Raw genomic sequence first — 14,619 nt, forward strand, 5'->3', positions numbered from 1 at the left:
CGAGTTTTTTTCTAAAAATATTTTAAAGCGATTTCCTTCGCCTTAAAAAGTGCGTAGCTGTCACAACAGTTCTTTTATAAAAAGTGTCAGTGGATTCATAAAAGTTAAAACTTGAATGTGAGGTCAAAACGCCGACGTTCTTTTCGTATATCACACGGTACAAATATCTGACGCTCGAGTCTTTAATATCCACACTCGGCCATAACTCCGCTGCAAAGAAGCGTAAAGAGACAACACGTCCTTGTAAGCAACCTTCTTCTCTCTTTTACATCCTCAATAATAATTTTTTCATGCTAATACACTATCTCCTCTCCTTCTCTCTCTCTCTCTCTCTCTCTCTCTCTCTCTCTTTCTCTCTCTCCCCAACTGCTCAGAGATTTCTTGGTTTTTTTCTACACCAAATGGTGAAGGCAATGAAACGGGATTCGAAACTGCTGTTATCACTCCACAAACTCAATCATGTCTTTGTGAAGTTTGCTGTCTCATTTCTCTTATTGGGTCTGGCTTTTCGTCTTTTCTCCTCTGATTCGATCAGGATTTCTTCACAGTTAGAGACACCCCCTGTTTCTGAGAGAAAAACAGAGTCCCCTGTGGTTTCTGTCTCCACTCAGGCGCCTGTTTCTGCTGTTTCTCCTGTAAATGAAAACCATACATCTGATAATGGTGAGGAACTTTTCCATCGTTTTTTATTTGAAGGCATGCATGAATGAGAGAACATGCAAATTAGCTTAGAAAATGGGTTTTCTTTGATTTTTGTTTCCTTCAAGAAAAATAGCGGGCTGGTTTTTTATTGCGTCTTTTCTATTGTTAGAAAATAAGTTCTCTCTTCTTATGAGCTTTTGTTTGCTAGCAAACTAGTTTGTCATTTTGGGCACAGATAAAAAAAATAAGTACCTTCCATATTCAGTGGATTGTTTTCGAGTTTAATTCCAGTGTACTCTCCTTCCTTAAATATCAGTGCCCACTATGATTTTCTATCAGACAATTATGTTGATTTTGTTTTGACGCCATATAGTTGCAGAAAAGTGTGATATATTCACGGGAGATTGGATAGCTGACAAATCAGGTCCAGCTTACACCGACGAGAGCTGCCATGTGGTTGAGAGTCATCAAAATTGTATGAGGAATGGGCGTCCCGATTCAGGCTACCTTTTCTGGAGGTGGCGTCCACTCGACTGTGAGTTACCCAGGTTCAATTCCGAGAGATTTCTAGACCTTATGAGGAATAAGTCATGGGCCTTTGTTGGCGATTCCATTTCACGTAACCATGTGCAGTCATTGCTCTGTATTCTCTCACAGGTACACTTTAATCTGAGTAGTACTTAGAAATATCAGATTTTGGTTGTCATGTTTTCTTCGAATCATGTCTTTATATCTGTTTTGGTTGTTAAATATTCCTTTTTCTCTTGCTTAGTTGATTGCTTAAGCACTGTAATCATCAATATGTGCTTTACGCTGTCTTCCAAGATTCGGGTTAAAGCTAAGCATCCTTGACTCTTTAACAATTGTGAAAACTTTACCACTTTTTCGTTGGCAATAAAAATTGGTGAAAGCATGGAGTGAACAGTTATGGGTTATCAGTGTTAGGTGTCATTCCATGACCAAGACTTCCCTCTTTCTACAGCACCTAGAGAGCTCTCATGAGCCATTCCTAGAGAGTATTTATCGTGTTGGTTGTGGTTCGACTACTGCTCTGAGGAGGTTGTAATGTCTTGTCTAAGCAGGTTTACCTATCATGTGGGATGTGGCTTTTCCTGAATGTTAACAGTTTAGTATCGTGGACATTCCTGTTATTGGTTTTTCTACATTTATTAGCACTGATTGGTTTAGGTTTACTTATCACCAACAAAACCCTAGTTGGCAGTTATTTTGATCTACTCTCCAGATAAAGTAGTCTTTGTTGAGGAATAATCACACATTGACTGTGGACAAGGTCTTGGGCATGTTTATAAGCAATGAGCAATCATCTCTTATACAACCGGTTTTATGAGATGAGTTAGGCCCATAAATTTCATCATGGTATCAGAGCATGCCATAGGACGAATGTGGGCCTACACTACTTACCCCGTGACAAGGACCAGAAAAAATACTGGCCTGCACGTGAGGAAGGGTGTTGAGGAATAATCCCACATTGACTGTGGACAAGGTCTTGGGCATGTTTATAAGCAATGAGCAATCCTCTCTTATACAACCGGTTTTATGAGATGAGTTAGGCCCATAAATTTCATCATGGTATCAGAGCCTGCCATAGGACGAATGTGGGCCTACACTACTTACCCCGTGACAAGGACCAGAAAAAATACTGGCCTGCACGTGAGGGAGGGTGTTGAGGAATAATCCCACATTGACTGTGGACAAGGTCTTGGGCATGTTTATAAGCAATGAGCAATCCTCTCTTATACAACCGGTTTTATGAGATGAATTAGGCCCATAAATTTCATCAGTCTTCAATAACAAAGGGGAGGAAAGAAGCAAGGGAAACCGACTTGTATAATTAATAGTTAACAGCATTTACTAGTTTGATTGCCTCTGTTCGAGTTCTTTAATTAGAAATGTTGGTCATTTTACCCTACTTGAACACAATAACGAGAAAAAGGCTGGTTGCAATATGCAGACAATTTAAATGGCTGTTTTGTTCCTCTCTCATTTTCATGCGTTGCTGAGCTATGCTCAATATCATCCCCACGAAAAAAGTTTACCTAACTGAGAACAAGTACATAGTGGGACAGGACTGTATTGTATGTTCATTCTCAAGAATCTAGACCCCCGGTGTCCTAAAATATTAAGTAATTATAGTGAACATATACTTGGACCTACCGCCACCTGACATGGTTGATTGAGTTTGCCGTCTGAAGTTGTTTCTGTTATTGTTGTTTTGTTGACTCCGGGGCATTGAGTGCGTGTCACAGACACTCTTCGGTTTTGACGATTTGATTCTACAAATAACAATTTTGCCGTCCCACAGGTGGAACAAGCTGTTGAGGTCTACCACGATGAGGAATACCGCTCCAAAAGATGGCACTTTCCTACTCACAACTTCACACTTTCAGTAATTTGGACTCCTTTCCTCACAAAAGCAGCCATCTTTGAGGACACGAATGGGGTTTCTTCGTCAGAAATCCAGCTCTACCTTGACAAACTCGACGAAACTTGGACCAATCAATATAAGAATTTTGATTACATGGTAATTGCTGGTGGCAAATGGTTTCTCAAAACGGCAATTTACCATGAGAACAACACCATCGCAGGCTGTCATTACTGCCCTGGAAAGAACTTGACAGAGCTAGGATTTGACTATGCATATCGCAAGGCACTTCAGCTGGTTCTCAACTTTCTCACACGTCATGGCCAGAAGGCATTTGTTTTCTTCAGAACTACCACGCCAGACCACTTTGAGAATGGAGAATGGTTCAGTGGAGGATACTGCAACCGAACAATGCCATTCAAAGACGGCGAGGTTGATATGAGAGATGTGGACCGTATGATGCGTGACATCGAGTTGGAAGAATTTGACAAGGCTGCTGCAGTAGGATCTGAAAATGGGGTGATGTTGAAGCTTTTGGATACAACCCGCCTTTCAATATTGAGGCCTGATGGGCACCCGGGACCCTACCGGCAGTTCCAGCCCTTTGCGAATGATAAGAATGCCAAAGTTCAGAATGATTGTTTGCATTGGTGCTTGCCAGGGCCAATAGACTCTTGGAATGACTTGGTGATGGAATTGCTGGTGAATGGTGAAAAATACAGATGATTTTAAGCTTTGGGTTATCTGCGTTTTGAGGGTCCCCGGCTAAGTTGATTATGAATATTTGAGATGTGGTCTTCTTGCCATCTGCACATACTCTCCATCGTGTTTTACTCGGATAATTCCTCTACACGTTGATTTATCACAAGCTACCAGGAAGGCATTTTCCTGACAGCTTTCACTGTTGGGATGCGAAGTCTAAAAATGAGATCGAATTCATTTCATTGTATTATAGCACTAAAAGTTTTTGGCATACCTTAAGTATTTATCGTGTTGGGATGTAACAACCGAGTTTCAGCATGCTCTAAATGAAATCACCAGGAAGGCCATCCAGGATATCCCTCCCGAGAGAGGAGTATGTAAATATAGTAAAGCTACAAGGCCGTTGGCATAAGCCTCGACAAGTTATTCATTCTGATCTTGAATCTGAAGTTCCCGTCCAAAAACAAGCACATCTTCCAGAATGGCTACCAGATATAAAATGCTTAAAGAAATGGGCTATAATTGGAGCCACAAATACCACGGATGCATTAGAGCACCAAATTCCAACCACTAATGAAAAACCAAAATCCAGTTGGTTAAGCCACTTCCAACATTAGGCTGACAAATTGTTGATCGCAGCTGCTCAGACAAAACATTATGAGATTCAATATTCATGACCTTAATAAGATTATTTTGAAACAAAAAAGACTTTTTCATTGATTCCCAGTCTACCAAGTCAAATTCAATATTATTCGAATAAGAATTTAGGGCTCAAACGGCAACTTCAACACAAGTCATTCTTTGGATTCAGAAATAACTTCTTCATTGAGGTAACCGAATTCTAATATAGCACTTTATCATTAGTCAATTTTGCTTCGGAATCTCAGAAGTATTATTCAAATAAAAATTCAAGATCCACTATGTGACTAAAAGTTAGTGTGCTTGACAAACATACTCAAGCAAAACACAGACCCGGATACAGCCATAAATCACATTGAACACCAACTGTCCACCTCTTTTCTTTTACTTGGTTGCTGGTGGTGCATCTTGCTTCTTTTGCTCTGGCTTAAGGAATGGATCCTGCAATTTAAAATATGTGAAAGAAAATTAATATCGATCACAATTTCCCAATCAAATTCAGAAAAATTAGAACACCAGCCAGCATACATAACATTGCCGGACTGGCTCCCCCCTAGGGGTTGGCTCAAGTAGTAAAGGCCTTGGGCTGGGGAATATGCTCCCCCCGGCCCTGAGGTCTAAGGTTCAAATCCCATTTTTTGTAGAACCAGCTTCGCATGGGTCGTGCCTTTGAGAGTGGTAGATCTTCTAGCACGCTGGAAAGGGCTTCGTGGTTGCACTCAAGTGGATGCAGCTTGGAAGATGGTCCCTTTGTGTCTCATGTGGTGCATTTGGATGGAAAGGAATGAGCGGTGTTTTAATGACAAGGAGCATACTTGGAGCAACTTTGGAATTTCTTTGTGCACTCTTTGCTGTTTTGGTTTTCTGCTTTAGTGACTAACGGATCTTCCGTTCAGATTTTCTAATGTCGCTTTCCGTTTCCTAGAATGTACTTGGGTGTTTTCTTTTGTATACTTCATGTGTACATGGGTTTCGCCTATACATTCATTTCTAATAAAACTTCTTCTTACTTATCAAAAAAAAAAACTTCCAACAGTGTTTAGACATTTCTAAAAAGTGTGACCCTATAATCCCTCCCCCTCCCCTTACGAGGGCATCCTGCCTCTTTGATTCACCACCGGTATAGGCATGGAGACTCAACGAAAAAGCATGCGTTAAGCAAAATGAGCTACCACATAACAGTTTCGAGAAATCTCCTAACCTACATTATACCGTATGAAGCCACCGTCGAGTATAGTATTACAGTGAATGGTGCTTAGGCTTAATAGAGGTCAACACTCCCCGTCCTAAGCACCAACAAGCCCAATGTCTGCATTTAGGAAACAATTCGGTCTACTCATCATAGCTGGTACCCAGGCCTCACTGGCCCTCACGAATCCAATAGCATCTTTAGCTTTATGAGGTTTTCCAACAACCAAAAAGAGCATATGAGGCTCCATTCGTTTCCAGGAAGCCAAAAGTTTGAAAAAGAAAGAAAGCATGTTGAGCAAGTCTCCATCGAAAGTAGTATCCTAAACATATGGAACAGATGTCACTTTCTATAATTCCCAAAGTGAGGTGCTTCTATAAATACAGTAGTTATCCTTCCTTTTCAATGTGAGAGGAGAGGCTTCTCTCATATCATTATAAATGTCGAATACTATAAAGCACCCTAGGAATCCTAAGCTTTTCAAAATCAATTACCAGAACATTTTTCAACCTATGTTGGTGAAAATAATCAAACCAGTATTACAGGCACACGTAGCGTGGTAAACTTTAAAGATATATGTATACATATAAGAGGGAGTACCAGGTACACGAAGGAGTACACATCAGAAAAACCTATGTAGAACATGTTATACTTTATGACTCAAGAAAATTACATTATCCATTGACAAAGTCACGCATGAATTTGATTAGACAAGAGCCCACCCAGATCCTACCAATAGCCAAAGCTCCATGATCAACAAATTAGACCTCAAGACTTTGGAGAAATATAAAAGATGCAATTCCCTATTCAAATCATCATCACACTTGATACTAAACTTAAGAGATCCAATGCAGAATTCACAAGGATCACGGTAAGCCGCAAACAGCTCCGGGTATTTCTCGTGAGAAAATAATATAACAACACGTCAGGATTAGAAGCAAAGGAAGGAAAGAGAAAGTCAAATGTCACGATTTCACCTATTGCTTAAGCCATATAACTACCCAGTAAAACAGCGCAGATTTTACATTTCCAGAGACCCAAACAGTCGGAATCAAATACTCAAACTCTTGAATGTCTTTCCCTCTAGATTCCGATCAATCACAGTTCCGCTTATAGTAACATAAACGATACTAAATTTCAAAACCCTAACTTTCTAATCAACTCAGCCAGTCCCGATCTAACCCAGTAAGAAGAGGCCTTCAATCAAACAAAAATAACTCATTTGAGTCTATGAAAAAAATAGAGGATCTGAAAAGAAAAGATAGAGACATTAAGATAACACAATCGAAATTTCATCCCAGAAAGAAAAAGATGATAGAGCTTTTACGTGCTCGAAGAAGACGAAGTTGGCAACGACCACAGCGCCGACTATGCCGCCGAGAATTGCTACTGGGCCAGTAAGGAGACTCCATTTCCTGTAGATCATTTTCTTCTACTTCTCGTTCTTAGCGATTTCTCTTCTTCTGCGATATTATACGTAGCGGGTGGCTGGGTCTGGTTCTCCTCTGTCCCTCGCATAATCTTTTAAGAGTGGGAAAAGGCCAGGCCCTGTAGCTTTTGGGCCGGGATCGGGCTTTGCTTGATACTAAGCAGGGAAGCTCTTAGGGCCAGTAATGTACTTGAAGAATTTGTCAATCAGCTTACAAACGTATATTCACTCGTGGTAACATATTACAAATGTATATGTTACGGACGTGTTTCGAATTTCTGCTAACGACTTTTAGTAACCTGCAACAAGAAAATGAGATAGGTTAGGTGTGGTAAGAGACACCTTCGATGAATAGAGTGTGGAGAGTGTTTTTAATTCTCAGATGGTTTAGAAGTTAAATCAATTGTGTTCTTTGAACTCTATTTATATAGTCTAAGCACGTGATGAGAATGGTTTGCCTCATGGCTTGACATTCTCCAATCCTTGGTAGGGCTTCGGATCCGCTGCTACGCTGGAGGAAATTAATATACTTGAGTTCTACTATACAGGTGCCTACTGTTCATCCATCCACCGCACTCCATCCGACGTGTATTTTATTTTTTTTTTTTTTATTTTTAATGCAAACATGCGTTTCCCTTTTTAGTTTGATTTCAATTCCCCCCCCCCGACCCGCGTTCGTCTCCTTGCTTCGTCTCCCGCGTCGCCTGCGTCGCCCGCATCGCCCGCGTTCTGCTTCGTCGCCCTGTCTGCGTCATCTCCCGCGTTCTACTCAGCCTGCTTCGTCTACCTGCTTCGTCGCCCTGCTTCGTCTCCTTCCCCCGCGTTCTGCTTCGTCTCCCTTCCCCCGCGTTCTGCTTCGTCTCCCTGCGTCGTTCCCCCGCGTTCTGCGTCGTCTCCTTCCCCCGCGTTCTCTCCTCCACTCCCCCAGCTGGTGTCCTTTCGCCGCCGGCCTCACCCTCTGCCAGCCCCGTGCGTCTCCATCACTCCGGAAGTGCGTGGGTGGCTCCATCACGGCGTATAGCACCGAGTGACTCACAGTAACCACCGAGTGCGTGGCTCCTCCACTGGGTTGCTGCTGCCGAGAGCCACTGTAAGGGTAAGAAATAAAAGAGAATGGGTTTTTATTTTTCTCTTTTTATTCCTGTTTTAATCTGTGTTTTCAACATTCTGTACAGATACTCTGGCCCCATGTTTGCGTAAACCACCCACCAACAAGAAGGAGATAGATAGGAGGTATTTGAACGGCACCTCCACTATATTAAGCAATGCCCAATTGATTTTTGATATTGTTGTATTTTATTTTGTTTTTTCAACATGCCCAATCAGTAGCAGTTGCGTGACTTCTCCAAATAAAAATTTCAAAATGATATTTCAAACATCTTAATTGTTTGTTTGGTTTTTTTTTTATATGTATTTATAAATATCCTAAAAAGACATGAACTTGATGATAATGATATAAGAGGATAAGGATATCTAGTCAAAGAAAAAAACAAACAAACAATAAAGATGTTTGAAATATCATTTTGAAATTTTTATTTGGAGAAGATACTTACATAAAAAGAGAACTAGAGATTGAATAATATTATCTAATGAACAACACATTTGGAAAAGGTCTTTGTTTTTTTTTTATATGGATTTATAAATACCCTAAAAAGACATGAACTTGATGATAATGATATAAGAGGATAAGGATATCTAGTCAAAGAAAAAAACAAACAAACAATAAAGATGTTTGAAATATCATTTTGAAATTTTTATTTGGAGAAGATACTTACATAAAAAGAGAACTAGAGATTGAATAATATTATCTAATGAACAACACATTTGGAAAAGGTAAATGATATTGCAAGCAGTGGTCAACTGGTTGTGAATGCTAAATATTTGGCCCTTATTTTCTCTAATAAAAATAAACTATCTTTAGAAGTTATGGGATTTTTTACATATAAGGAAAAAAAAATTTATGTTCTGAAACAATTTGGTCCCATTAAGCCATCCTTATAGATGACTCATGAGGCTATATATTCTGCACAATAGTTTGTGTGAAACAAATTGGTCCACTAATGTTTAGTTGGATGGGGTTGTTTGTTGCCTTTGTGCAAGTAAATGGAAAACTAGTTTATAAACAAATGTGGGATAGTCTAGAGAAACAGTTTAGACTATTAGATGCATTTGGGTAATGCGAGTCTGAAGTCTTTAATTTTTTCACTGTCCTCTATTATGTTGCTTCCAAATGTTGCTTCCAAGAATTATAGGAACTCTAACAAAGACAAACATGTCACATACGCTAGCAATTCATATATTGAATGGGGTTTCATATATTAAATGGAAGATATGTTTTTAAAATTCCAATATTCTTATAACAAGCACATTTATAAAAACAAGTTTCATTTAAATTCTAAAAGAGTAGCGATGGATGTATGCAGGTTTTTTTTCCAGCCCTTAGCTTCTATACCCATTCAATAATAGGTTGTGGGATTTCTTATGTTGATATAATATTGTTTCATCAATAGATATTGAATAAATTGTGTGATGGGCGAAGAGGAAGATGGAAGGCCACCCAGGCCTTCTACATCGATTTCAGGAAACCAGGTATGCTTTAGTTGGTTATTTGAAAATATCGCAGCCTGGGATATTGTTAGCATTTACTTAATCCATTGATTATTTATATATTATAGGGATATTATGGAAATGTAAATCCATATAACGTGCCATATATGATGCCTCCAAATCCATATCCATATCCATATCCATATCCACATCCAACGCCGTACGCTTGGGGTAGTCAGGTAAAGTTATTTTAGTATATTGATTTTTTTTATTGCATGGGTTTGAGTCATGCTAACAATAGAGATTTTTTGTAGCATCTGCCACAGCCACCCCAAGGAACAACCATGCCATCCCCTCTGTCAAGTAATCCAGAGGAGTTGAGACGATGTGAAGATACAACCCAGGTAGTTCATTTGAGTATGATTGTTTCTTGTACGTTTGTATTTTCCTTATCTTATAACGTGCATTATGAAAAATTATGCAGTCGGCGATGCCACTATGTGTGCCAACTATGCCCTACCCACATTGCGCAAGTGAGTCATCAACTATGCCATCCAATTCTGTAGCTGAAAAGAATTTAGGAGGTACACTTTTAACCATATCAGTTAACATCCACTAAATATATTAAAAATACATATATTGTTCCTAACCATGTGGATATCTTCCTTCTCAGGAACATATCCACATCCATTTCCATATGCTTGGGGTAGCCAGGTATAGTGTAGAATGGATATTGATTTTGTTTAATGCGTGGGTTTGAGTCATTGTAACTAAGTAAAAATTTTTTGCAGCATCTCGCACCGCCACCCTTTGGACCAACCATGCCATCCCCTCAACCTAGTATTCCGGAGGAGTTGACATGATGTGAAGATACAACCCAGGTAGTTCATTTGTAGTTTATTTTTGTGCTTGTTTCTTGTACCTCCATATTTTCCTTACTAAATAATGTGCATCTCGAAATATGCAGCACTCGACGATGCCACCGCGTGTGCCATCGATGCCATCCAATTCTGTAGCTGATCAGAATTTAGAAGGTCTAATTTTACATGCATATCAGTTAACATCTACTAAATATAGTAAACATTTGAATTTTTACTAACCATGCAATCTTTCTTGTCAGGAACTTCATCCGACATAAATATAGAGCCAAACGGGGAGGGGATGAATGAAGTCTCAGATGATGATAATAGAGTTGAGCCTCCAAACGCTGGTATGCACTTTGCTACTGATAAAGAGGTTTTAGACTATTACAAACGATACGCCAAACAAGAGGGTTTTGGTGTTATCATAAGAAGAACGAAGAGAGATCTGGATGGGAGTGCGAAGTATGTGACAATTGGTTGTGCACGTGGCGGGAAGTATTATCCTAGCCACAGTAATTTATCAAAGCCACGGCCAACGACAAAAACTGATTGTAAGGCAAAGATAAATGCCCGGTTTGTGAATGGGGTATGGGTGTTGACCAGTGTTGATCTTGTTCACAATCACAGCACAGTTAGTCCACAAAAATCAAGATTTTTTAGATCTCACAAACATTTGGATGAATATAGTCAGAGAATGCTTGACTTGAATGACAGAGCGGGTATTCGGATGAATAAAAATTTCCAAGCACTTGTGACTGAGGCGGGGGGGTTTGAGAATTTAGCTTTCCAAGAGCAGGATTGTAGGAATTTTATTGACAAAGCTAGATACTTAAGAATGAGTAAAGGAGGTGGTGAAGCACTAAACGGCTACTTTAAGAGAATGAGGAAAATGAATGATGACTTTGTTTCCGTCATGGATGTGGATGATGAGTTTAGGGTTAGGAATGTGTTTTGGGCTGACGCACGAAGTCGGGCCGCATATGAGTATTTTGGAGACGTTATCACGTTCGATACTACGTACCTAACAAATAGGTACGGGATGCCGTTTGCTCCCTTCGTTGGAGTAAACCATCATGGACAGTCTATACTCTTAGGGGCAGGCTTGATTTCAAGCGAGGACACAAGTACCTTCGTGTGGTTGTTTGAGGCATGGTTAGAATGCATGAATGGACGGGCACCCGCAGCAATCATAACAGACCAAGACAGGGCAATGAAGAATGCGATTGAGATTGTATTCCCGAATGCAAGACATAGATATTGTCTCTGGCATATAATGCGGAAACTGCCGGAGAAATTGGGATCCCACTCCGCATATGACGCAGGATTGAAGACTGCAATTCAGAGTGCAATCTATGATACACAAAATATAGAACAATTTGAGGAGAAGTGGGGGCAGTTAATTCATAAATATGAGCTGATTGAGAATGCATGGTTGCAGGGGTTGTACACCGAGAGGTCATTTTGGGTACCAGTCTACTTAAAAGGTGTATTCTGGGCTGGTATGAGCACTACTCAACGGTCTGAAAGCATGAACGCGTTCTTCGATGGATATGTGCATTCCGGTACGACATTGAAAGAATTTGTCGACCAATTTGATAATGCTTTGAGGAAGAAGGTGGAGGCGGAGACGACAGCTGATTTCCAGTCATGTAACCAAACAATTCCATGTGTATCCCTATTCAAAATTGAGAGGCAGTTTCAATCATTATACACGAACGCAAAATTTAAAGAGGTCCAAGCAGAGGTTTGGGGGATGCTTTTATGTAACCCTTCACTTGTGGGCAATGAAGGTAGCATTTCCACCTTCGATGTTTTGGAAGAAATCTCTACACCTGATGGACAGTCCAGAATTGTGAAGTGCATAGTTTACTTTAATGAAACTGAATGCGAAGTTCAATGTACGTGTGCCTTGTTTGAGATGAGGGGGATTCTCTGTAGGCATGCATTTAAAGTCTGTCAGATGAAGTACATTCATGAGCTGCCAGAGAAATATGTGTTGGATCGATGGAGGAAAGATTTAAAGAGAAGATACACACTGGTTAAGAGTAGTTATGATGATGTACGGGTCAATGCGGATGCACGACGGTATGACCTTGTCGTACAAAGATGTCTAAGATTTGCGACCCGTGTCTCCCGGAATGATGAGCATGTGAATGCATTCTTTCATATGTTGGATGACTTTGAGCATAAGTATGTCGGATTAGAGACTGAGTCCGGTTCAAGAAAATTAAAAGAGAACGTAGTCGCCAATCAGGATAAGAAGATATTAAGCCCGCACGTTGTTCGTGGGAAAGGGAGACCGCCAACTAGAAGAAAGGTCCCGATGGTCGAGAAGGCTACAAGGAAGAGAAAGAAAAAACAGGTATCACATATAGCCTTGGACTAGTAACGGTAGATATTATGAGAAACATATATATATTGTTGAAGATAGAGATGCAATTGATTTTATTTTCCAATGTAGACATATAGGAATCTATTTGACGACCCTAAAGACAATGTTGACCTCCCGGTGTCAGAAGTTGGTGCTGCTGTTGATGAGGTTGTTATCCAAACCCAGTGTAGTACTCTAACACAAAACACAATGCTTCCGGCCAATGAGCAGGTTTTGGTGTTATTTCCCCTTTTTGTTATTTATATTTTTCTGTTTTAGTGTTTGCTTCAGGAATAATGTTGACATTTTCAATATAGGCTATGCCAAGCTTGCCCGATGGAACTTAGCTATGCTGTTGTAGCTGAGTTTTGTATATATATTTTGGAGATCTCAGCCTTTTGTGAAGTATGGTGGAAGATAGAGATATTGTCGCTGAGTTTTGTATGTATATTTTGGAGATCTCAGCTTTTGTGAACTATGGTGGAAGATAGATGCGAGTGTGGGCATTTATGGTTGTGAAAAATAAATGTATGCTGTGTAGATATTAGGTTCTCAAGGTGAATAGTTAATGTTCTCTGTTGGTTTTATGATAGAGTATAGTTTATTCAATAACCTTGCCTGTATAATCACTCTGATTTTTAACTTCATGGTTGTGATTTTTATTTTGGTGCAGGAAAAATTGGTGCTGCTCTTGTGCTGAACTATTTGCTGCTGTGTAACATAGTTTTGTGATAGAGTTTTGGTCATAGCTTCTCTGCACAAAACTTTGACATAATCAAAGTTTATTTAGAATGGGCAAGTATATGTCATTTTCTGCAACTGTTTGCTTCTGAAATCTAAGGCAATGTGGCTAGTGGAGGGGAAAGATCATTTGTATGTCGGATTGTAGTGGCTGGCAGATGAGGATGTCGCTTGGGAAGATTCTGCTTCAGGTATATATGTGTTGTGGATAATACTGTTGGTGTAGGAGGTTGGATTTTAGCTTTGAATTATGCATAATGGGAGGATAAGTTTGTGGCTGTGTCAATTGCTACTCGCATTAAAAAAGAAAAATAGCAGTAGTTTTTTGCCAACAAAAGGGTTTGGGAATGAATTTGCCATACATGCAGGGGCCTAACATGCTATTAGATGACACGGTCTCTGGTGAAGTGGCACAAGAATTTGCTGAATGCTGTCAAGGAATGTACGTGTTCAGGGGCCAGGTAATTGGAATGATGTTTTCTATTAGATGACAAGCAGAAACTTTAAGCCCATCATTAATTGGATTTTGTATTTTGGACAGATTGCATCTGGGGTGCTCGAGAGGGACCTCATTGTGATGAACCTATGTACTATGTTGAGGTAGACTTTTATAATATGAAGGACTTGATTGGATATTTTGGACTGTATTTTTTTTTTCTTTGTTCATGTGACTAAGGAATAATGGTGATAATCATTATATTGTTAAGGTTTGCTGACTAACCTTTATATAGGGATCCTCTTGTAAATTCTGGGAAATGAGCATGAAACCTTTAGATTACCTGTAAGAAATTTTCAAGGACAAGCCTTTTGCCTCTCAGTGTTTGCCTTTCAGTCATTTGATAATTGGATTTATCAGGAAACTACTAGCTTAGGGCGTTCATGAAGATTTTCTTATTAATGGTGGGATCAATGCACTTCTCCTTGAACTTCAATCTGAAGGAAGGTATTAACTTCTATCTAGCGATGATTTTATATTTTTATTTCTTTATCTCCTATGAGCTTTCCATAATGATTTTACTTCTATATTCTTCAGGATGCTAATAGAGTGAACTGGAGTAGAAGTTGCAGAAGGCATATGTGCAACTTTTCCAGGCGACAAATTATTAAAGCCAG

At 39.7% G+C, this 14,619-nt stretch overlaps 3 protein-coding genes and 1 long non-coding RNA gene across 6 annotated transcripts; 3 read left to right on the plus strand and 1 right to left on the minus strand.

Moving 5' to 3' along the window:
- Nucleotides 1–221: 221 nt before the first annotated feature.
- On the plus strand, nt 222–4,045 carry LOC108996466 (protein trichome birefringence-like 25). Of its 3 annotated transcripts, XM_035692295.1 has the most exons (4): nt 226–243; nt 375–663; nt 1,016–1,299; nt 2,966–4,045. In XM_035692295.1, exons 2-4 carry the CDS (start codon nt 402–404, stop codon nt 3,749–3,751), a joined length of 1,332 nt encoding a protein of 443 aa, XP_035548188.1. In that variant the 5' UTR covers nt 226–243; nt 375–401; the 3' UTR covers nt 3,752–4,045. The 3 variants fall into 3 exon arrangements, with proteins under 3 accessions (XP_018827930.1, XP_035548188.1, XP_018827931.2); XM_018972385.2 differs by having other exon boundaries at nt 222–663; XM_018972386.2 differs by lacking the exon at nt 226–243 and having other exon boundaries at nt 315–663; nt 1,022–1,299.
- Nucleotides 4,046–4,446: 401 nt separating this feature from the next.
- LOC108996467 lies at nt 4,447–7,108 on the minus strand. The gene is made up of 2 exons (XR_001997009.2): nt 6,883–7,108; nt 4,447–4,807 (listed from the first exon to the last, which is right to left on the minus strand). It is a non-coding gene; the product is annotated as an uncharacterized LOC108996467 (long non-coding RNA).
- A 2,405-nt stretch (nt 7,109–9,513) lies between these two features.
- LOC108996438 (protein FAR1-RELATED SEQUENCE 6-like) lies at nt 9,514–13,112 on the plus strand. The gene is made up of 9 exons (XM_035691407.1): nt 9,514–9,573; nt 9,660–9,770; nt 9,858–9,935; nt 10,016–10,115; nt 10,205–10,245; nt 10,499–10,565; nt 10,652–12,756; nt 12,856–12,996; nt 13,083–13,112. The coding sequence occupies exons 1-9, from the start codon at nt 9,514–9,516 to the stop codon at nt 13,110–13,112; spliced, it is 2,733 nt and encodes a 910-aa protein (XP_035547300.1).
- Nucleotides 13,113–13,258: 146 nt separating this feature from the next.
- On the plus strand, nt 13,259–14,411 carry LOC108996442 (ABC transporter F family member 2-like). Its single transcript, XM_018972337.1, has 5 exons — nt 13,259–13,322; nt 13,439–13,697; nt 13,875–13,967; nt 14,048–14,106; nt 14,363–14,411. Exons 2-5 carry the CDS (start codon nt 13,641–13,643, stop codon nt 14,376–14,378), a joined length of 225 nt encoding a protein of 74 aa, XP_018827882.1. The 5' UTR covers nt 13,259–13,322; nt 13,439–13,640; the 3' UTR covers nt 14,379–14,411.
- Nucleotides 14,412–14,619: the final 208 nt, after the last annotated feature.

The sequence above is a fragment of the Juglans regia genome, chromosome 7 (genome assembly GCF_001411555.2).
Source record: "Juglans regia cultivar Chandler chromosome 7, Walnut 2.0, whole genome shotgun sequence".
In the NCBI taxonomy this organism is placed as follows: domain Eukaryota; kingdom Viridiplantae; phylum Streptophyta; class Magnoliopsida; order Fagales; family Juglandaceae; genus Juglans; species Juglans regia.

What these genes read in the sequence shown, in the direction of transcription:
- LOC108996466 (XM_018972385.2), top strand. Translation starts at nt 291, where the DNA reads ATGCTAATACACTATCTCCTCTCCTTCTCTCTCTCTCTCTCTCTCTCT. An exon ending in AAACCATACATCTGATAATG is followed by an intron (nt 664 to 1,015) that starts GTGAGGAACTTT and finishes GACGCCATATAG; the next exon opens with TTGCAGAAAAGTGTGATATA. An exon ending in TGCTCTGTATTCTCTCACAG is followed by an intron (nt 1,300 to 2,965) that starts GTACACTTTAAT and finishes GCCGTCCCACAG; the next exon opens with GTGGAACAAGCTGTTGAGGT.
- LOC108996438 (XM_035691407.1), top strand. Translation starts at nt 9,514, where the DNA reads ATGGGCGAAGAGGAAGATGGAAGGCCACCCAGGCCTTCTACATCGATT. An exon ending in AGCTGATCAGAATTTAGAAG is followed by an intron (nt 10,566 to 10,651) that starts GTCTAATTTTAC and finishes CTTTCTTGTCAG; the next exon opens with GAACTTCATCCGACATAAAT. An exon ending in TGCTTCCGGCCAATGAGCAG is followed by an intron (nt 12,997 to 13,082) that starts GTTTTGGTGTTA and finishes TTTTCAATATAG; the next exon opens with GCTATGCCAAGCTTGCCCGA.
- LOC108996442 (XM_018972337.1), top strand. Translation starts at nt 13,641, where the DNA reads ATGTCGGATTGTAGTGGCTGGCAGATGAGGATGTCGCTTGGGAAGATT. An exon ending in TTGGGAAGATTCTGCTTCAG is followed by an intron (nt 13,698 to 13,874) that starts GTATATATGTGT and finishes CCATACATGCAG; the next exon opens with GGGCCTAACATGCTATTAGA. An exon ending in TGTACGTGTTCAGGGGCCAG is followed by an intron (nt 13,968 to 14,047) that starts GTAATTGGAATG and finishes TATTTTGGACAG; the next exon opens with ATTGCATCTGGGGTGCTCGA.